At 54.9% G+C, this 21,888-nt stretch overlaps 1 protein-coding gene across 2 annotated transcripts in view; it reads left to right on the top strand.

Annotated features, from left to right (window-relative positions):
• CAMKK1 (calcium/calmodulin dependent protein kinase kinase 1) overlaps positions 1-19,509 on the top strand; it is a 28,729-nt gene extending 9,220 nt beyond the window's left edge. For both annotated transcript variants that reach the window (XM_055403885.2, XM_055403876.2), the window contains exons 4-16: positions 682-735; positions 1,137-1,188; positions 1,441-1,574; positions 2,001-2,037; positions 2,872-2,893; positions 4,217-4,305; positions 8,421-8,620; positions 10,469-10,522; positions 11,211-11,284; positions 12,816-12,903; positions 13,120-13,248; positions 15,203-15,306; positions 17,534-19,509. In XM_055403885.2, the coding sequence (XP_055259860.1) occupies positions 682-735; positions 1,137-1,188; positions 1,441-1,574; positions 2,001-2,037; positions 2,872-2,893; positions 4,217-4,305; positions 8,421-8,620; positions 10,469-10,522; positions 11,211-11,284; positions 12,816-12,903; positions 13,120-13,248; positions 15,203-15,306; positions 17,534-17,606 (1,110 nt within the window). In that variant the 3' untranslated portion in view covers positions 17,607-19,509. The remainder of the gene's footprint in view (positions 1-681; positions 736-1,136; positions 1,189-1,440; positions 1,575-2,000; positions 2,038-2,871; positions 2,894-4,216; positions 4,306-8,420; positions 8,621-10,468; positions 10,523-11,210; positions 11,285-12,815; positions 12,904-13,119; positions 13,249-15,202; positions 15,307-17,533) is intronic.
• The last annotated feature ends 2,379 nt before the right edge of the window (positions 19,510-21,888 follow it).

Raw genomic sequence — 21,888 nt, 5'->3', positions numbered from 1 at the left:
GTTTGCGGAGCCAGCCTGTCTGGATCCTCCACAATCCCCTCTCCTCCTCTGGGAATGTGAGGCTGAGCCAAGAAGGTCCTACCCTGGATGTGAGGGAAGTTCTGTCCTCTATAGGGGATGGGAGATAATTCTTGATTCCTGACTCCCTGGAGTTTATTTATTTATTTATTGACTGTCCTGGGTCTTCCTTGCTGCATGGGCTTTCTCTAGTCATGATGAGGAGGGACTACTCTTTGTTTCAGTGCATGGGTTTCTCATTGCGGTAGCTTTTCTTGATATCGAGAGTGGATCTAGGCTCACGGGCCTCAGTAGTTGCGGCTCACAGGCTCCGGACTGTGGGTCCAGTAGTTGTGCATGGGCTTAGTTGCCCCATGGCATGTGAAATATTCCCACCCTGTCCCCTGCATTTGCAAGTTGATTCTTAACCACTGAACCACTGGGGAAGTTCTCCCCAGAGTTTTTGATGGAGGGGACTGGGGAAGGCATAGAGCTGCACTGAGCCCAGCAGGGGCAGTGACCTCTCCTTGCCTGCCTGAGATTTATGCCCACTGGAGGCCAGGGTGGAGATGGGATGTGGGAGGAGATGGGGGGCAGAAGCAGTTCAGGCTCCACTTCTTCTCTCCCCCTAGTTCTGGGGGAAGATGCCCTGTCCAGCAGAGGCTGACCTGTGCCTCTTTGCAGGGTGCCTACGGCGTGGTGAGGCTGGCCTACAACGAAAGTGAAGACAGGCACTATGTAAGTCTGGGGAAAGGAGGGAGGGATCGCCTACAATGGGCCCTCGAAGATTGGGAGGTGGGCAGAAGCTGTGCCAAGAAGGTGGACAAGGCTGCCTGTGAAGGGAGTAATCTCCCTGTCCCTAGTGGAATGCAAAGGGAATGAGCTTCTTGACCCTGGGAATATGCAAGCAGAGGCTGGATACCTCCAAGGGGAGAGCTCCAGAAAGGGTTGTTATTGGAAACAGGGGTAAGGTCTAAGGTTCAGTCATGGCCACCTCCTAACTCAGTGTAACTGCAGCCAGTCCACACGCTCAGTGCCATGTGCCCATGAGCCTTTCTGGGCCTCAGTTCACATGTAACCAGCCTGTTCTAATCCCTGGTGGCTTCATGTAAGTGACATGCCCGCCCCTCCTTTCTCAGGCCATGAAAGTTCTTTCCAAGAAGAAGTTACTGAAGCAGTACGGCTTTCCACGTGTGTATCTGTCTGGTCCTGTGCATGGGAGCTCCTGGGCTGGGGGACAGAGGAGGAGGAGACCTCGGAGGCTAATTTTGTTAGGACTGGGGGTGGACAGGCAGAGAGTGAGCAAAGGCCTGGTGGTGGGACTGTGCTTGGTGGGTTGAGGCCAAGGCCAAGGTCTTGCCAGATTCTTGCTTGAGGCTGGTTGCAGGGCTGTGGTGAGGCCCAGCCTCCTGTGACAGGCTGGACTCCCATTCCTGGTCCCAGGTCGGCCTCCCCCCAGAGGGTCCCAGGCTGCCCAGGGAGGCCCAGCCAAGCAGCTGCTGCCCCTGGAGCGGGTGTACCAGGAGATTGCCATCCTGAAGAAGCTGGACCATGTGAATGTGGTCAAGCTGATCGAGGTAGGTGGCGAGCCGGTGAGACCTATGGAGTAGCCCTTGGTGCAGGGGGCACCTGGCATAGACCCAGGGATTTTGCCAAGGGAGGTGTGCCAAAGGCAGAGCCAGAACTGGCATAGGGATGGGGCAGGAGGCTTCTGGGGTCAGGAAAGTCTGCTCTGGAATGTTCTCAGGTTTTCATGGAGGGAGATGAGCTGCTCCAGAGGCAAGAAGTGAGCCCCGTGGCAGAAGGGGAGAGAGACAGGGTACCGTGTGGTGGACCAGGGTCAGGGGCCAGTGGTTTCTGAGGCCTCATCAGCCTCATGCTGGCACAGTTCCTGCTCCATCATCCAGGGTGGTTGCGGAGCACACAGTGGGTCCTAGGGCTGGCAAGCACCCCTACCACAAGCCTCCCCAAGTCCCACCCCCATGTCTGCTCCTTCTCACCAGGTCTTGGATGACCCAGCTGAGGACAATCTCTATTTGGGTGAGTGACCCAGCTCATCCCCAAAGTAGCTTACCCGGGTGGGTCCAAAGGCTCCCCAGGGACACACTTGACCTTCAGATGGGCCTTGTGAAATGCACTGACCTCCTGGGGACAGGGAGGAAAGACATGTTCTCAAGCCCCAGATTCTCTCCCCAGCCCTGCTGAGCCAGACTCAGGATATCCAACTAGAGTCAACCAGTGTTCCCAACCCCCCACGCCACTGATCAGAGAGACAGTGGATCAGGCAGATACAAGAAGTAGGCTATGTGATGTGGGTTCCCAGGCTCTATCTGATAACTCCGTGCCTCAGTTTCCTCACCTGTAAAATGGGGATAGTAATGGTATCTACATCATAGGGTTGATGTGAGAAGTAAATGAGTTATTACATGCAAGACACATTAGCTATAATTGTTAGTAATAGTGATACTGATGCTGTTACTTAAGTCCCTGGTGCTTGATTCAGGGTTGGGCTTAGAGGCTTTCAGGGAATGGGCCAGAAGGAACACAGGCTTAGGAATTAGAGGCCAAGGCTTTAGCCTCCACTCCCTCTCCTACCTGCCCCTTCTCTGAGACTCAGTTTGCCCTGTTAAAGGGGTTCATGCTAATGCTCCTCACTCAGCACCTAAGGTTCCAGTGAGGCAAGTTCATAGTAGATCCACTCTCAGCCATTTATCTTTTCTGATACCCTGGGACCCCTCTCCTGTCTCTCCCTCAAGTATGCCTGGATGCCTGCCCCCTCTCCCACCCTCCAGAAGGGGCAGGGATCTTGGCATCAGCTGTGCTTTCAGCCTGGCTGCAACTTACCCACTCTTCTTTTCTTCTCTTTTCTTTCAGTGTTTGACCTCCTGAGAAAGGGGTGAGTTCCCCATCGCGTTCAGGCAGGCTAGGTCTTCCTTTCCCTCCCTGTATCCCTAGTCCTAGGGTCAGCTACTCTAGTGAAAGAAAGAGGCCCAGGCTCCGTCCTTAGGGAGCTGTGGTCTGGGTTCAGGGGGTGGGGTGGGGGAAGTGGGTGGGAAACGAGAGACCAAGAGGGTGATTCTTTGAAGGCTGGTGCGGTCAGTGAGGCTGGAATAGACAGGGAGGCCTCAGGAAGAGGGGGTAGATTTCCAGCCAGGCCTTGAAGAACTGGAAGAAGATTTTGATGCCAGAGCGAGAGAAGAAAGGAAAAGTATAGAGATGAAACTCAACTCTCACCTGTATTCAAATCACAAGAGTGTTCTTTCAGTTTTACATGTTTTGTGAATTACGTAGCTGGGACTCCATTCACTCCCTTTTACAAGAGGGGAAGCTGAGGTTCAGAGAGGGTAAATGGCTTGCCCAAAGTCAAACAGGGAGTCACTGATGAAATCTAGGGTTCTAACTCATGTCTGCCTTGTCTAACCTTCTCAGGGTATGTGCAGAGCAGCAGACATGGAGTAGTGGGTGCAGGGCTGGGTGGACTGGGCTGCTTAACCACTAAGGTCTTGAATACAGGCTGTGACTTGACTCTCTGTCTGGGAGACTCTAAAGACCAGTTCTGGGAAGAGGCAGGGAATGTGTTTTTTAAGACTCAGGGGCTTTCAGCATTTTTGATCTCTGTTCCAAGTAAGAAATAAAGTTTTACATTGCCATTAATATCTGTAATTGAAACTAAAGTTTTCTAAAACAGTATATATCCTTATTACATGTGATATACTCTAGTATATAGGACTTTATTAGAAAAAAAAATAAAAAAGAAAAAGCAGTGAAGTGGCTCAGTCGTGTCTGACTCTTTGCGACCCCGTGGATTGTAGCCCACTAGGCTCCCTGGTCCATGGGATTCTCCAGGCAAGAATACTGGAGTGGATTATAGCCCACCAGGCTCCCTCGTCCATGGGATTCTCCAGGCAAGAATACTGGAGTGGGTTGCCATTTCCTTCTCCAGGGGATCTTCCCGACCCACAGATCTAACCCAGGTCTCCCGCATTGAAGGCAGACGCTTTAACCTCTGAGCCACCAGGGAAGCCCATGGTGTATTTTCAATTTTTCTTTATATGAGAGAAAAAGCTACTATCTTGTGTTCCAGGGACCCATCGAGCTTAGAGGGCTCCTGAAAGGTCCCAAGGAGTTTGTAGGGCCCAGTGAAGGGGAACCTGCCACCTGCCTTTGCTCATCCTAATTCCGGCTAAACACCCCCCCCTCCCCCGCGCCCTCCCGACAGGCCGGTCATGGAAGTACCCTGCGACAAGCCCTTCCCCGAAGAGCAAGCTCGCCTCTACCTGAGGGACATCATCCTGGGCCTTGAGTACTGTGAGTGAGGGGCTGCCTGCCCCCCTGGGCTGGGGACCCCAGAGAGGGACACGGGAGGGCCTGGAGCCCAGGCTGAGCTGGCTCTGAGCCGTTCCTGTCAGTCAGTGCTGATCTGCCAATCATCTTTAGCTGGGGGCGGGTCAATGGGCCTGTGGGTGGGGCCGAAACGTCCTGAACAGATAGGGTAGCGGCAGATTTCATTGGGCATGCGCCGGGTCCTTGGGAGCCCGCTTATTACCGCGTAGGTGAATGTTCTTCCTGTATCTCAAGCTTAGCCTCTCACAGGGCATCAAGAGCTGTGGGAAGGAGTTTGTGTCCAGCTGCTTGAGGAAGAGTCAGTCCTGGCGTGGAACCGGCGGGTGGTAGCAGAATGGGTTTATTGTGAGGCGCTCTAAGGTGATGGAGAGCTCAGGAGGGAGGATGTTAGCTTAGCATCTGTCTGGAATTCATTTATTCATTCATTTATCCATTTATGAGTACCTAATAAGTGCCAGTTGGGGGCATGTAGATGCCAAAGACCCAGAAGAGAGCTCAAGGTTCTCGCAGCCTAGTGGGAGAGACAGGAAACTAAGCAGTGCTTGGCAAGGCTGGGGAGGAACAGGAGCTGTCAGAGCACTAAGGGACCAAGGGAGGCTTCCTAGAGGAGACCACTTAAGAGCAGGGTTCTGAAGGATGAATAGGAGTTCACCGGCCAGTTTGAGGCATGGTGGGAGGGTGTACCACGTGGCAGCAGCATAGAGGGGAGTAGGTATGTACTATCTGAGAAGGGGGAGTTCAGTTTGGTTGAATCTAACCAGGGAGCCAGGGATGGGGAAAGATGACGCTGGAAGCAACTGTCCAGGCCACACCTTGAGGGCTGTCTCTGCCGAGGACTTTCATGATTTCATCCTGTCAGCCTTGTGAGACCCAGAGGGCTTCGAGCAGGGGAGAGGAGTGATCGGATTTGTGTCTTAGAAAGCTCTGTCTGGCAGCTGTGTGGCGGCTGGATGAAGGGCAAGAGGCGGCCAACTGGTTAGGGAGGAGGCTGGTTTTGCAGCGCAAGTGACAGATGGTGAGTCCTGGATTAGGGCTGCGGCAGTGGGGAGCAGATGTGAAGGAGGTGGGGTGAACAGCACCAGGTGACTCTCTGGTCATAGGGAGAAGGGGGCCTGCGTGCACCTGGGGTCCTGGCCTGGTTTGGGGAGTGGGATACATCCCCACTCTGAAACCTCAGCTTGGTTTATCAGAAGCATCTTCTCTCCCTAGGGGACCAGGTGAGGGCCAGCTGAGGTTTGACCTGCAGCAAATGTCTATCTCATTTGAGCCACTCCAGTGTCTTCATGTTAATGCTGTCTTTGTGCATATGGAGAAACTGAGGCACAGAGAAAGAGGGCTTTGCAGAAAGTCCCTACAAGGGCCTTAGAGGTATGAGAGGAGAGCATTTCAGCCTGGTGTGATTGCAGCAGACACAACCCTACACCAGTTTGGCTTCCACCCACTTCCTGTCCTGGGCCTGTTGTCTCTCATCCTCTCTCTGCAGAAAAAAAAAAAAAAGCCAAGCTGATCCCATCTGACTCTTGGGTAAAGTCTCATCTGCTGCTGCTGCTGCTAAGTCGCTTCAGTCATGTCCGACTTTGTGCGACCCCATAGACTGTAGCCGACCAGGCTCCGCCGTCCCTGGGATTCTCCAGGCAAAAACACTGGAGTGGGTTGCCATTTCCTTCAATGTGTGAAAGTGAAAAGTGAAAGTGAAGTCGCTCAGTTGTGTCCGACTAGTAGCTACCCCATGGACTGCAGCCCACCAGGCTCCTCTGTCCATGTGATTTTCTAGGCAAGAGTACTGGAGTGGCTTGCCATTGCCTTCTCCGAAAGCCTTATCAAGACCTAGCTAATCACGGTTGACAAAGGGCTTTCTGGAGTGGATAGGACAGCACCAGGGGCTGGACAGGCAGACAAATGGAGACACTGGGTGCTGAAGGCCCAGCTTGTGATTCTGTGCCTGAGAAGGGGGAGTTGAGCCTCCCTGTGCTCTGGGAGGCTCAGGCCTGACTCTCGCAGATGGGTCCAGTGCAGCCATGCAGGTAGGAGAAGCAGTGGGGTCTGGAATGTATCTGAGAGGTCCACCTGGTAGGACTTGCTGATGAACTGGATGTGAGATTTGAAGGAAAGAGGGGTTTTTGGCTGAGCAACTGGTAGTATGGCCATTAACCAAATGGGAAGGACTAGACAAGGACCAGGGTTGTTTGTTTGATGGTGATTGCATATAGAGAGGTCAAGTTCTGAATTAAATATGTGTTTGAGGGACTTCCCTAGTGGTCCAGTGGTTAAGACTCCATGCTCCCAATGCAGGGAGCATGGATTTAATCCCTGGTCCGGGAACTAAGATCCTGCATGCTGCATAGTATGGCCAAAAAACAAACATGTGATCAAGAAATATTGGGATATATATTGAGATGTCTATAGGAACGTCCATTTGGATAAAGAGCTGAGAATTCAAGGATGAGGCTAGAATTTGGGAGAGGCTAGAATTTGAGCCCATTTTCCATGGTCAAATACAGAGCCTCCTGAGCCCCATGCTTGAATGGGTGTGTGTCAGATGCTTCACGTGTACCTGACACATAGGAGGAGAGTGCTGTAGGGTCGTGGGTTCTGTTGTTATTATTTTTTTAATTCTTTTTTTAAAGTAAGTTTTATTTATGTATTTGTTTTGGACTGTGCTGGGTCTTCGTCGCTGCCTGGGCTTTTCTCTAGTTGCCGTGAGCGGAGGCTGCTCTGTAGTTGCGGTGTGTGGGCTTCACATTGCGGTGGCTTCTCTTGTGGATCGAGGGCCTCCAGGTGCGTGGGCTTCGGTAGTTGTGGCTCCCAGGCTCTACAGCACCAGGCTCGATAGTTGCAGCACACGGGCTTAGTTGCACCGTGGCATGTGGGATCTTCCTGGATTAGGAATCGAACCTGTGTCTCCTGCACTGGCAGTCAGATTTTTTACCGCTGAGCCACCAGGGAAGCCCCTCTGTTGTTATTATTATATGACCCTCACTCCTTCTGCCCCCCGCCCCCAGCCACCCTCTCCTTCTCCTGTCCCCTCCCCTGCCCTCCTTCCTGTTCCATCTTTCCTTGTCTCCGTCATCCCGGGATGTGTTGGTCCAGGGGAAGGTATTTGCTGAGTGGCGAGCTCATAAGCGCATGGCTGTGGGTGAAGTCAGTGCCTTTTCTCTGCTGGGACATCTCTGGTCATCTCAGTCTCAGCTGCTCGTCTCTTCCCAGCAATGCTGGACCCAGGGAGCAGGGTAGACACTCAGCCTACTAGAGAAGGCTGACCATTACTCCAGCCATGGTCATCCTGGAGGTCCCAAGACCTGGCATGCCCTCCCTCTCAAAAACCCCATTGGCCCAGAGTCCCAGGGCTGAGGGCAATACCTCTGCAGGATACCCCACAAGCCCACCCTCAGTCCAAGAAGCAGTGGCAGCTGTGACAGGCTGGGTAGGGGATGGAACTGGAGGCAGGTTTGTTTGTTTCATTGATTTATTTAGCTGCGTGAGGTCTTGGTTGCGACATACAGCATCTTCAGTCTTCGGGTGGCATGCGGGACCTGCAGGACCTTTTAGTTGCAGCATATGAACTCTTAGTTGTGGCATGTGCGATCTAGTTCCCTGACCAGGGATCGAACCTGGGCTTCTTGCATTGGGACCACAGAGTCTTAGCCACTAGGCCACCAGGGAAGTCCCAAAGTATGGAAAGATTTTGATGGGCTTTGAACCTGCAGACAGCACTCACATGGGGGGCCAGGGAGGGCCTATGGAGACCCTCTTCCCCCAGTTTTCTTTGACGTCCACTCAGTGGCAGGGACCCTGACTGCCACAGAGAAAGCGCCGGGCTTGGAGTCCCAAGATTCCTAAGAGTCCAGGCTTGGCTCTGTTACTAACAGCCTGAGTTAGCGTCTGCACTGCACAGCTGAGCAGGGGGCCCCTGACATCCTCTTCCAAGGTCCTTATGAGATGAGTGTGTGCAGGGACCAGGAAGTCCAAGCTGCTTCTCTCCTGGAGTTTGAGGCCGCCTCTAGGGCCAGGCGAGGGCCGAGGGGGCAGTTTTGGGTGAAGGGGCCCCAGGCCGACCCTCGAGCTGCCTCTCTCTGCAGTGCACTACCAGAAGATCATCCACAGGGACATCAAGCCATCCAACCTGCTTCTGGGGGACGACGGGCACGTGAAGATCGCTGACTTCGGCGTCAGCAACCAGTTCGAGGGGAACGATGCTCGGCTGTCCAGCACGGCTGGGACCCCAGCGTTCATGGCCCCCGAGGCCATTTCTGACTCCGGCCAGAGCTTCAGTGGAAAGGTGGCCCCCAGGGTCCAGTCTGGGTTGGGGTTTAGGTGGAGGGGTGGGAGAGTATGTCATGCCATCCCATGTCCAACCTGGGGGAGCCAGGGTCCTCGTGTCTCAGGAGTGAGCACCAAACACGGTCCTCTCCCCCGGGTTTGTCTCTTCCTGGAGTCCAACAAGAACCCCAGCTTGGGTCTCCTCTCGTTCTCCAGCACAATGGCCCCCTGCAGAAATTTCCCACCAGCTGCTCAGTGCTGAGTTCTGGGCTAGGATGTGGAGCAGTCAGAGCTCAGATGGCCCAGCTCCCTGCCCTCTGGTCATGGTGAAAGGACAGGAGAGCTCCTGTCTAGGGTGATGTCGGAGGCTCCCCTGACTTTTTGGGGTATGGCAGTATTTGAACTAGGCCTTAAAGAATGGGGAGAATTTACAGGAGGTGGGGTCCAGAGAACATACCAGAGAACTGAGGGGTGCAGTGGCATTTGGGAAGAGTTTAGAGGGTCTGGAAGTTTGGGCTTGGTCCTAAGTGACAGGCAGTGCAAAATTTTCTGAGCAGAGGCTGTGATTCTGTGTGTCCCCGGGCACACATCCTGCTGTCCCCTGTGGCGTGCTGGCTGCCCCCCCCTGTGGTTCTGCCATGGAGGAAATGGTCGAGGAGTTTGGACACGTGTGTCGATATGGAGGTCAAGAGAGGGATGTAAATAGAGATTCTTTTTTCTTTTTAATTAATTTTTATTGGAGTAGAATTTATTTAGAATGTTGTGTTAGTTTCAAGTACACAGCAAAGTGAATCAATCATACATATACACATATTAAGTCATTCCAATATAGATTATTTTATCCCATTTGCCTTTTCACTGTTTCTCCCTGTATTTGTGGAAGCTGAAGACATTATCCCCCTTTACGGCTAAATACTGCCAGGGATATTTTCTGAGAACAAGGACATTCTGTTACATAACCTCGGTACAGTTATGAAAGTTAGGACATTTATGATCAATAAAGACTGTTACCTAATCGACCTCACTCAGATTTCATCAGTTGCCCCATACTGTGTCCTTTAATCCCTTTTCATTTTCTGGTTCAGGATTCAATCCTGGGTCAGTTACTGCATTCACTTGTCCTGTCTCTTTGGGGTCCTTTAATCTGGCAGAGTGGCTTGGCCTTGGCATTTTCGAAGAGAACAGGCCTGTTATTTTGTAGAATGACATCAGTTTGCATTTGTCTGGCGTTCCCTGATGGGATTCAGATGAGGCATCTCTGGCAGGAATGTGTAGGTAGAGATTTGAGGATCACTCACATAAGAGAGAAAGCGGATATGAGATGAGGAAGTGGGGTTCCAAAAGCGGGAACTAGTAGAGACAGGGCACATTCGAATCCAGGGTGCAGGGGAGCCCCAAGGGGTTGTGGAGGTGACTGAGGGCCAGAGGCTGTTCTGGTGTCAGAAAGAAGGTGGATGGTGGCTTCTCCAGCGGATCATCAGCAAGAGGGATGACTTCTCAAAGCCAGAGCTGGTTTAGCAAGTATAAATTCAATATTCTGGGGTGCATCAGTGTAATGGGTACTGCAAATGTGACCTTGTAGCCGAAGTGGGTTTTGCACTGTTCTGTTGGAAACACGTCTGGTTTGGGCCCATTCCAAGGAGACTTGGAAACCCTGGAGGGCAGGGGCCCTGCTCTGGCCATCCCATGTCCCCAGTGGTCAGCACAGGGTCTGGCACAGAACAAGGGCCTGGGAGTGTTTGTTGAGTGAATACATGACTGGGGAAGGAGGTCTCCTGCTTGCCCTCTCCCATGGCCCACTGGATCTGGGTGAGCAAGGGGTATGTCTATTCCTTTTGGGGGACTGATGTGAACTGTTTCTTTCTAGGCCTTGGACGTGTGGGCCACAGGGGTCACGCTGTACTGCTTTGTCTATGGGAAGGTGAGTGCTGGGTGGGCTGGCAGAACTGGAGCTGGCCCACACCCCTGGCTCCCTGGGTTGGGCGAACTGAGCCAGGATTCATGATAGATGTAGGCTGTGCCTTTGTGTCCTGAAGTAAAGTGACTTTGAAAGTGCACACTCAGCTCAGAAATGATGGAAGGAAAAGGGGCGTTTCTATTTTTCTCGTGGCCCCTTGTCCCCTTGCGGGGATGGATTCTTGTGCGGGAGTCCTGGATCAGCAGATCTCCCGTGGAGTTAGACGGTGGTCTTACCACCACGCTAGCCTGAGTGCTCCTTGTCCATTCACAAATTCACTCACTCCTTCATTCATTCAAAATGGTCCTCGACACCTGCTCCAAGTTAGGCCGGACACCCGACCTTGACACGGCCGAGATCCCTGTCCAGAGGTGTTCCCACTCCAGGGACCGTGCCGAGGCACAGGACGGAATCCCAGGGAGCATGTTCCCTTAGGCCCTGGCAGTGCAGGCCTTGCTGCGAGTGGCTGTTACGCTGGCGGGTACGCAGCCCCTGGTCCCCTCCATGACACATTCGTTCAGTCCACGTTTGTTGGGCGTCTCCTGTGGGCCAGGCCCTGATGAGGCGCCCCCGCCCCCATCTCATGAGGAGCCCAGAGCTGCCCGCAGTGGGCTGAGGCGCGGGGCCCGCACCCTCTGTCTCCGCCCCGCAGTGCCCGTTCATCGACGACTACATCCTGGCCCTGCACCGCAAGATCAAGAATGAGGCCGTCGTGCTCCCCGAGGAGTGAGTTGTCCAGTTGTCCACCACGGGCCCCGCCCACCCCCAGGGAGGCGTGTCTGAGCCTTAGCAGAGCTTTTGTCCTTCCAGGGCCCCGCCCCAGCCTGCAGACTTGGAGGTGGGGGTGCTGCTCCGGGGGAGCAGATGGGGGGAGATGTGAGAGGGCCCCAGACACCTGGGTTGGATCTCCTTGTACAGACGGGAACTCTGAGTCCGGGAGCAGGGCAGGGAGGACCCCAGGTTACATGTTCATCTGCTCCTTCACTGAAGGGCTCCATGAGATCAGTGACATCACCCCCACGTAGACCCTGAGCCCACGGGGAACTTCCACCTTCTCCACACAGGGTGGGGGGCCTCATGACGCCAGTGAGCTCCCCCATTTCACAGATGGAAAAGTGGAGGCTCAGTGGGCCTCAGACATGGAGCCACTCCTTCCGCCCTCCCCCTTCCTTTACAACCGAGGTCTCTGAGCCCAGAGGGACTGTTTGCAGAGGCCCCTGTGCTCATTCATAGTTCTGATCAAAATGCTGGTTACGGCAGCTGGCCTGTGGACCCTGGTGCTTCACATTTCAGGGCCCTTTTGCCTTTTGCTCAGGGTGCCCCAGGCAGGTCAGAAACCAACCTGGGAGCTGTCCTCCGTGCTCCTGCTCCCTCTCACCCACTTCCTGTCTGGCTCTAAGCCTTGTTGAGTCCACCTTTTACATTTCTCTTGGCTCCATTGCAAGTGCACCTCCTACCTGGTTCAGTACTCAGCCTCGTCCAGCCACCATGGTCAGGCAGAGTGACCCTATAAAGCACACCAAATCTCACCCTATCTCCTGCTTCAAGAATAGGCACGCCCTGGCCCGGGCATTCAAGGACCCCCGGGTCCCACCCCCTGTTCATCCACCACATGGCTCCCTGCCCCCCAGCTGCCACCCCCCACAGCACTGGCTTCAGTCCCTTTCCTCTGACTGCCCTTCTCCTTGCCCTTTCTCCTGCTATGTATCCTCCCCAGCCCAGGAGTTTTAAAAGGGATTAGGAATCTAGGCCAGCAGAGGGAGCCAAGGTCACAGTCCTAAGAGTAGGTTTCTTCTGCCAAGAATTTAAGTAGCAATGAAGCCTGAAGTCGGGCAGAGCCGGTTGAAGCTGATGTGGGCTGAGCCCTGTGCCCCTCCCCACAATCCTTGGCCCTGCCCTAACTCTTGGTCCAGGGGTTGGGGTGGTAGGGGTGAGGTGGGGTGATGCGGGCTTTGGTGTGTGTGTGTGCTCAGTCATGTCTGACTCTTTGTGACCCCATGGCCTGTAACCCGCCAGGCTCCTCTGTTCATGGAAACTTCCAGGAATACTGGAGTGGGTTGCCATTTCTTACTCCGGGAGATCTTCCTGACTCAGGGATCGAATCCACGTCTCTGGCATCTCCTGCATTGGCAGGCGGATTCTTTACCCCTGAGCCATGTGTCAATTCAGGGAAGCCCGGAGCAGGGTAGGGTGGAGAGGTGGGAAGGAAAGGACCATCAGCTGTCTCTCCCTCATCTCCTTCCTTCCTCTTCTTTAGGCCAAAGGTCAGCGAAGAGCTCAAGGACTTAATCCTGAAGATGCTAGACAAGAACCCTGAAACGAGAATTGGGGTGCCAGACATCAAGGTTGGGAACCAGAGGTGCTGGGCTGGGCTGGGCCGGGCCGCAGAATACAGGCCTTGGTTTCCCCATCTGGGGAGCCTTACACTGGAGGCATGTGTGTGCTGGGATGGGGCTCGTGGCCTTTGGACCCTCAAGGGGACCGCTGGCGGAATGCCTGGGTCCTTTGCTGGCCGGTGTCTCTCCCCGGTGGCCCTGACCTCCCCATCCTCTCCTCCATAGCTGCACCCCTGGGTGACCAAGAATGGGGAGGAGCCCCTTCCCTCGGAAGAGGAGCACTGCAGCGTGGTGGAGGTGACGGAGGAGGAGGTGAAGAACTCGGTCAGGCTCATACCCAGCTGGACCACGGTGGTGAGTGGATGGGGGCAGAAGACGCCAACCCCTGGGAGGGCCTGGCGGCGGGCGAGGGCACCACCTGAGACTCGCTCTGTGCTGGCCCTATGACAGGACCGATGGCTTCCTGGTTGGCCAGCCCCGTTGCTGGGTCCGAGGCCACTGTTTCACTGCAGACCCACGGGAACAAGGCCACGCTATTCAGTCTCATGGTAGGGAGACCAGGAGGCGTGGTGAGGAGAGTGAATGATTTAAATATACTGGCCCTTGCTGAGTGTCAACATTCACGACTGGAGAAGCATTTCCTTCCTTCCTTCCTAAGGTTTATTGAACTTCTGCTATTTTCCAGGCACTGGACTAGTTGCCAAGGACATGTCAGGGGAAAGGCCTCAGATGCCTTTGATTTGGAGAAGTGACCCCGGGGCCCCCGCACGTTAGGCGGACACCACCTGTGTGCTCCCCCTGCTCTCCTGTCAAGTTTTAGATTTTCTCATCCTCCTCTGGACATCTTCCACCTTAACAGTTGGAAGTTATTAACATAGCCCCTGATGGCCATCTGTTTTTTTTTTTTTTTGATAGGGGATGGGGCAGGGGACACTGAGAGTCATGGCCTGCCCTGTGCTGAGGTTTTGTGGTGAGTCAGGGTGAGCGCAAAGCCAGGAGAGCCAGCTGGGGCCTGTGTCGGGGGTGGGGTCTGGCCTGTGCACTCATGCCTCTCTACTGGGTCCAGGCCCAGCAAGGGCCAGCAGGCTAAAGGTCCCTGCACTCTACAGAGCTCCGGGGCTGTATGGAGTCCCTGCAATTATCAGCTCCCATAGGGTCCGTACTGCCACATCCCTGGTCTTAGCTACCATCATCTCTCTCCTGAACCACTGGAATTGCCTGCCAGCTTGTCCCCGATTCCACCCTTGTCCCCTCCCCCTACAGTAAATGCTCAGCTCAGCAGCCAGGGTGGTCTGGTGACCTGGTTATGTCTTCTCGGCTCAGACCCTGCATGGCCTGCTGTCCCCCCTTTCCTTGCCAACCTCCTCTCTTCCCTCCATTCTCTTGGTTCCAACCATGTGCCACAGAAGCTGCTGCCCCAGTGCCTTTGAACATCCTTTCCCTCTGATTGGACGCTCCAGCCCTGGTGTCCACAGAGCCGCTTCCTCCCTCCCTCCAGGTCTTCACTCCAGAGTCACCTTGTCGTGAGATGTGACCCTTCCCGGCCCCCTTATGAAAAATTCCATCCTCCTCTTTGTCATACCTTATCCCCCTTCCTTGTTTTATTTTTTCCACCTGAGCCCTTACCACTAATGAACATATGTTCTACTCATCTGTCTTCTTTATTCCCTGTCTCTGCAACTAGTATATAAGCTCCATGAGGGCAAGAACATTTGACTCAGTGTGCTCCCTGTGCCTAGAATAGTGTCTGGCATATGTAGGTGCTCAATATAACACTTGTTTGTAGAAAGAAGGAAGGAAGAGATGAAGGCAGCCCTGGCGCTGTGTACATGTGTGAGAGTTTGTGTGCATGTGGGCAGGGGGATGCAGCTGTCCTTATAGAGGAAGGAGGGACAAAGTCACAGAGGCAGGGATAGGGGCCTGTCCCCTGTCGACATCCCCCCACACCACTGCGCAGCCCAGGACAGCCTCTCCTCCACTCCATCCTTCCTGCGCAGCCAGAAGGCATTTCCTTATTGCACTCCCTGTGCCCTCCGCCTGGTGTTCCAGACCCCTGCTGTTCTGCTACCGGCCTCGGTGTCCCCCACACACCAGGCTCCTCGCCGTTTCCAGAATCCACCCTCAACCACCTTCCCTCCATGCTCTTGCTCTTTTCTCTGCTTGGGATGCTCCTCCTTGTCTTGCCCCAGGAAAGAGAACCTCAGCAGGGCCACCCAGCCGCCTCCCCATCTGGAAGTCAGAGTGGAGGCTGCCCATGTGTCTGGGAACCTGGGGGCCTGTGTTCCTCATGCTGACACATCCTCCCCAGATCCTGGTTAAGTCCATGCTGAGAAAGCGTTCCTTTGGCAACCCGTTCGAGCCCCAGGCCCGGAGGGAAGAGCGATCCATGTCTGCCCCAGGAAGCTTACTGTCGTAAGTACTGGTGGGCTGAGGCCTGCTGGGCGCTCCCTGGGGTGGGGTGGGGGCTGTGGCACACCCCCTCACTCTGAGCATCACCAGGCTGAACCCGGAGCCTGGGGATTCAGCCAGGCCTCACAGCAGGGCCCTGCCTGCACCTGCGTTCTCAGACCCTGGCAGCCTAGTTGAAGTTTCCAGACAGCCCCCAGGTCTGCTCTTTGTAGAAGGCTGGCTTGTCTTGGAGGCAGGGACTGCCTCTTCCTGGTCTGGGGGAGTGTTCACTGCTTTTCTGAGTGGTCTGTGCAACCTCCCGTCATTGCTGAGGCTGTGCGCCCAATCAGCACTTTGTAAATGCTTATCCAGCAAGTAAGGACAGGCTGGCTGATGATGACGACCGGCCAGGAAAGAGGAATCCCCATGGCTGCAGGCTCCCTCCTGAGAGCCACGCCTGTGCATTCACCACCTCCTGGGAGAGGGCCGAAAAGCCATTCCCTAAACCTCCATGAGCCCTGTCCTCAGCACTTCCACCTTCTTCCACTGAAATAAAAGTCAGTTTGGGGTGCCGGCAAGCCCTGCTGGAGTTTGTGCAGAGACCCGCAGGGAGAAGGCAGTGAGGGGTCCCGGGCCTTGGGGAGCACGCCTTCTCTGAAGAGCATGTGGGGAGGCACAGCCCCTCCTCCCCGCAGCCCCTTCACAGGCTGCAGGAAGGCGTGCTCCCCAGGGAGGTGAGCAGCAGCCACCGTCCAGGCACCTCAGCCTCTCAGGAAGGGGCAGTTTCGCTTGTGCCATCCCGGGGCCCAGATGTTGGTTTCGTTCATGTGAGACCACCCTCTTGTAAGTGGGCTCTTCAGACTATTGTCTTATCATTGTGGACGAGCTGGTGTCTGCTCCCTGACAGAGGTTGCTCACACTTAGGGAGGTTCCGGTACCAACCTTGTGCCCTCCTCTTGACAAAGGAGGGTTGGGAGGACTGCCTGGGAGAGGCCTTGAATGTCCTCCGCTTTCTGCCTGTTCCCTGTGAAGTGGCCAGGCCTGGGAGACGGAGTCCTTGGCCTCCTCTGGATCTGCAGGCCACAACGCTGGAACTGGGTTTCGTGTAGGGGACTACATATCTACCATCCAAATGGAGCACTTTTGAGAGTGAAAGAGAAAGCTCTTACTAATTACGGCTGGACCACAGGCAGAAGTAAGACCAGAGGAGCAAACCTCGACATCTGGTCTCTAGCTCAGTGCCTATGACTCGGCGCCCCCTGGTGGTGGAACAGGCCAGTCACAGGCTAAGAACGCATCCAGCCCAGGTCAATGAAGGGCACAGGGCTGAACACGAAGGGTAAAACTGAGCAAGGCAGCCGTTGTTCTTTTACGGATACATTAATGGGGAGACAGGTCAGTTCCTTCATCTGGACTGTGAGGGGATGGGGCTTAACACTTCCTGGCTATAAAATTCAACAATTCTGTGACACTGGCTTCCCCAGGCTCAGTGGTAAAGAATCTGCCTGCGATGCAGGAGCTGCAGGAGACACAGTTTCAATCCCTGGGTGGGGAAGATACCCTGGAGAAGGACATGGCTACCTACTCTAGTATTCTTGCTTGGTGAAGCCCATGGACACAGGAGCCTGGTGGACTATGGTCCATGGGGTCACAAGGAGTTGGACATGCCTGAAACAGCTTAGCATGTACACATGTCACAGGTTTAGTTTTGAAAAGCAGGTTTTACCCCATCAGAGTCCCAACATTTATCCTGATTGACTCTGTTCATTATACCTTGGGATAACTCTATAGTAGAATTAAACGGGATGGATCCTTTTTAAAGATATCAAAACCCACTTATTAATCTTTTTTTTTAAAGGCCCTGGTGTGGGGTTGGGGGGGGAGTGATATCAGGATGATAATAGGAATCTATTGAATATGGGACAGAATCCCAAGACTGATGGATAGAATCTGTCCTGTGAACAAAGAAAAAGCAAGGGCCTGAGCCAGGCCAGATCTGGTCAGATCTGGCAGGGCTCCAGAAGTCAGGGTGGGAAGTCTAGACTTCCTTTCCAAGCAATAGGGAGCCATGGAGGGTTGTGGGCTGAGACTATGGGTGGGGGAACCAGCAAGGGGCCACAATGCAGGGGTGGCGAGACCTGGGGGATTTGAGAGATGTGGATAAAAATGCCTATGAGTGTGTATGAGAGTGTCCTCCTGCATGCATGTTCTGACCTCTGAGGTCCTTCTCCTCCTGGTGTCACCTGAACAGGAAAGACGGGTTTGGCGAAGGAGGCAAAAGCCCAGAGCTGCCTGGTGTCCAAGAAGACGAGGCTGCGTCCTGAGCCCCCCGCATGCGCCCAGGGCCACCCAGCAGCACGCTCATCCCGCGCCTCCAAAGGCCCACCGCCCTCATGCCAACAGCCGCCCCTGCCGGCAGGGGGCTGAGGACTGTGGCCCCTCTCCCGGCCCTCCAACCCCCGTCTGCATGACCTCCACGCGCACGTGTCCAGGGACAGGATTGGAATGTGTGTCACCTGGGGTGTAGGGCGTGGGTAGGGCTCACCCAAGGCCTTTCTCTTCGTCCTGGCTCTCCCTGGCGGGACTCGTCCTCTGGGGAAGCTCGGTGCCCGTGGTGCCTTAGAAACCCAGCCTGGCCGGTTGTCAAGGCCCAGGGGCAGCAGGCGGGAAACCGAGAAGGCGAGCGGGAAGCCTGCAGAAGCCAGGCGGGCGTGGCTCAGCGGCCGCACGCACGAGGAGCAGTGCACGCTGCCCACCTCCGGGGGGCGCTGTCGGAGCCCGTGTCTACGGAGAACCCTGGCGTGGAGGCTCTGAGTCCTCGGTGGGCAGTCCTGGGCCTCGCTGGGGCTGGGGCCGATGTTGGAGAATCCAGATTCCTTTTTCGTTATCTTTTGTTTGTCATTTGGTGGGGGAGGCACGTGCGCAGCCCTGCTTGGGAACACCTAATGAGCTGTGGGTGGTCCCCAGCGTGCCCACCATTCCTTGGCCACCAAGTGGATTGGACTGACCATCCTGGATCGTGTTTCAGCCCTCTCCGCAGAAAGGGCCGAGTTTGAGGCTTTGAGCAGAGAGGCCTGAACCAAGAGCATCACTCTTCCGTGCCCGCCTCCCTCTCTCCCGCGGTGGCTCCCCAGAGCCACGGCTGCAGAAAGACACCAGGGCTGACACTGACCGAGGGCCCTGGGCTCACAGGCCTGTGGCCTTGCAGATGGTGAAGTCACAGAAATTGGATCATCAGTCCCGCACCGGCCTCCCCATTTGGCCCCAGAAGCTGCCCTCACATTCCAGCGCCCGAAGGACCAACTGCCCAGGTGGTTAGAGGCCTAATCCTGGTGGGGTGTGGACGCGGGCACTGCCCATGGAGAGGTGGGCCTTTCCTTACTGCTTCACCCCGGCAGTCGTCATCCCGTCTGCTCAGAGCTGCAGCTGACTTCTCTCTGGAATCAGTGCCTGGCTGGCGGCTCGGCCTTGGACTGACAAGATGCTCAAGAGACTGACTCCCCCAAAGGAAAATAAAGCAGGACTAGGATGCCTGCCCTGAATACATGAGCCAAACAAGGGATCTGGGTCGCCTGCACTGGGTTCGTGTGGCAGGAGTGCTCTGTTGAGAGGAAGGAAGGCGGGGCTGGAGGAACGGCGCCTCCCGCGTGTTCCCTGTGCCTGTGAGTGTACGTTGCTCCTCCGCACACGTGCCCGTGTGTGCCCATCTGCTGCACACAGCATGTCTTGCACTGGCACATGCATCTGTAATATACTTTCTATGTTTATTTAAGGCTCTGAGCAGAATGCGGCCCGTTGTCACTGGGTCCATGTTTCACCCTGCTCCTTTGCACTAAGTCATCGTAACCCAGGGCTTCAATGATGATTTGGTACTGTTCTTCAGAACACTTTTGTGGAGTTCATGGGAGGCCATTCACAGAGCAGCATGTTTCCTTCAGCATCTGTGTGCTGGGCCCTGGAGGATAAGGGTTTGAAGGCACCCCACCACCACCTTGCAGGCTCACAGTGGGCTCGGCTTCGCAAGGGCCCAGCTTCATTGGGGGTGGGTCCAGCTTCTTCCGGGTGGGCCCATATTCACCCCATTGCTGAAGGTTTTGGTTGGCGTCATTGTTTCTAAATGTAGCACAAGGGATGGATAAACTCCATAAGAGTGTTTTAAAAATTAACTTCCCAGGAAGTGAGTTAAAATCAATAAAAGCCCTTTCTTGAGTTTAAATAAAAAAACAGACTTGTATGTACATTTTCTGCATCTGCATGTGTTCTTTCTCACCAGCTCGCTTTGCTATCTTTTCTGCAGGGGTCTGAGTAGGAAAATTGGGGGAGGAACTCTGAGTGTGGAGGAGGGCTGGAGGGAGGGTTGGTTGGGAAGGCAGCTATGCTCACCACTATACCACCAATGCTGCACTGAGAGGGTTGATTTGAAGAGTAGGGTGCTACAGTTCCCAATGTGGCTCAGTCTCCTTGGTGGGTCCCATGGCTCCTGCTTGGAAAGAACAAGGTGTTTGAAAGCTGATCGGCAGCCCCTAAGGACATCCTGCCTGTTTCAGGGAGGCCACAGTCTGGTTCTGGGGAGCCAGTGCTACTCCTCCTGGGGCTCAAGTCCCAGGTGGGCACTCACAGGAGTCCCTGTGACATGGGCCAGTGTCCTCCTGGTGCCCCTTAGCCTCAGGGGCTTCCTGTGGCTTCCTTTATAGCTCAGGTGGTAAAGAATCCATCTGCAATGCGGGAGACCTGGGTTCGATCCCTAGGTTGGGAAGATCGCCTGCAGAAGGGAAAGGCTACCTACTCCAGTATTCTGGCCTGGAGTCCATGGAGTTAGGACATGACTGAGCGACTATCACTTTCACCGGCATTTTGGACCCAGCAGTTCCCCTCTCGTAGGAGGCCTCGCCATGGCCATGATGAGAATAGTCATCACTGGGGCACTTCCCTGGTGGTCCAGTGGTCAAGGCTTCCCCTCCTAATGCAGAGTGTGTGGGTTCAATCCCTGCTTAGGGAGCTAGATCCCACAAGCCACAACCAGGAGTTCACACGCCACAACCAAGACCTAGGGCAGTCAATACATATTTTTTAAAAAAATGATCTACCCCGTCCCTCAGTTTTGGACCCACCATCTCTCACTTCCTCACTGGTCTCTGGCCTTGGTCAGTGCTCCAATCCATCCTCTTACAAGCATCCAGAGTGATCTTTGGGCAACCCCCCTGACCACACCCACCCCTCTCAGAACCCTTCCAAGCTCCCTGCAATGCTCAGCCTGGGATTTGAGGCCATTGCCATCAGCCCCGAAGGCCTCCCTGTATGCTCTCCTGACCCATGCCCCACCCACCCCCTCTCCAGCCACTCCTTGCTCCCCAGGGCTTCTCAGACTCACCCACTCATCCCGGATGTGGTCATCCCCCATCCGCGCCTCTGCTCATCGCTGTTGGTCCCACCCTCCAAGGCCTGTTCTGGGGTTGGAAAAATCCTCAGACTGGTTCATCCCCAGCGCTGGTCACCAAATCTCCTGCCTGGGTCTGACAGTCCAGTTTGTCGTGTGTTCCAGGAGCTTTAAATGGGACCGCAATGTCATTTTGCCATGAGGACAACCACTGTATGTGGCATACTAAGGTCAGGAAACTGAGGCTCAGAGTCACATTCATGAGTTAGGGGAGAGCCAGGCTAGAGCCCAGATCTCCTGCCCCCACCCCCACCCATGTCAGCTGTCAGGAAAACCAAGAGCCCTGCACACCTGGAAGAACCGGGAAAAATCAGAGATGGGGGTTGTGCTTCCAGGCCTAACCACAGGGTGGAGGTGAGTCCAGGCCAGGGTGCCCAGCTGAAGGTTTGGGGCAAGTCTGAGCTTTACCCTGGAAGGTCCTGATTGTTTGCAGAATATCTCTGGGCTCCGAATTCCACAGGCACTGTGCCTGGTCTCTCTTGCCCCCAACCTCTATCATCCTATATGGTCTCAGCCTGAAGGAGAGGAGGGATGGGTGGTCAGGGCCACTGAGGCCCAGTATTCCCAGGGAACATCCAGACGCATACTGGGACCCATATAAACAGTTCACATGTTCTAGAATCATTCCCCTAAACACAGACTGGCACATCCACATAACCTCCCCTCAGGCAAACAAGCAGACCCATCTATGGGGCTTCCTTCTGGACCCCTGGGGTTCCACTGAGGGAGGTCAGGGAACAATGTGGTGGGTGGTACTGGGCCCTAGGAGTCAACTGGGGCCCAGAAGGAGACCAGGAGGGGCTGGGAGGAGCCTGTCCTCTGTCCTACCTGCAGAACAAAGCCCTGGTCGCTCCCTGCACTGCATCAGCCTCCTGATGGCCTGGGTGTCCATGGCTTAAACCACTTCCTGTCCTTGTTCCTTCCTGCACACACACACCCCTGGATCTGCCCCCTGGGGTCTCAGACACATCCATTTTTCCAGCTAGGATGACCCAGGGAACAAAGTTGGGGTCCTCTAACTCTCCAAGGCAGCTGACAGTTTATCATTAGCCCATGCCAGCTTTGTGGTCAACTTCCTTGCCTTTTCCATATTGCCTTCCCTGCCTAGACCCCCACCATCTCCAAGTCACCTCCTCCAGGAAGCCTTCCCTGGTCCACTGTCCCAGAAG

Source organism: Moschus berezovskii, chromosome 20 (genome assembly GCF_049115385.1).
Source record: "Moschus berezovskii isolate FMDL1 chromosome 20, NW_MosBer_1.0, whole genome shotgun sequence".
NCBI lineage: Eukaryota > Metazoa > Chordata > Mammalia > Artiodactyla > Moschidae > Moschus > Moschus berezovskii.
This window is presented reverse-complemented; position numbering and strand designations above follow the sequence as displayed.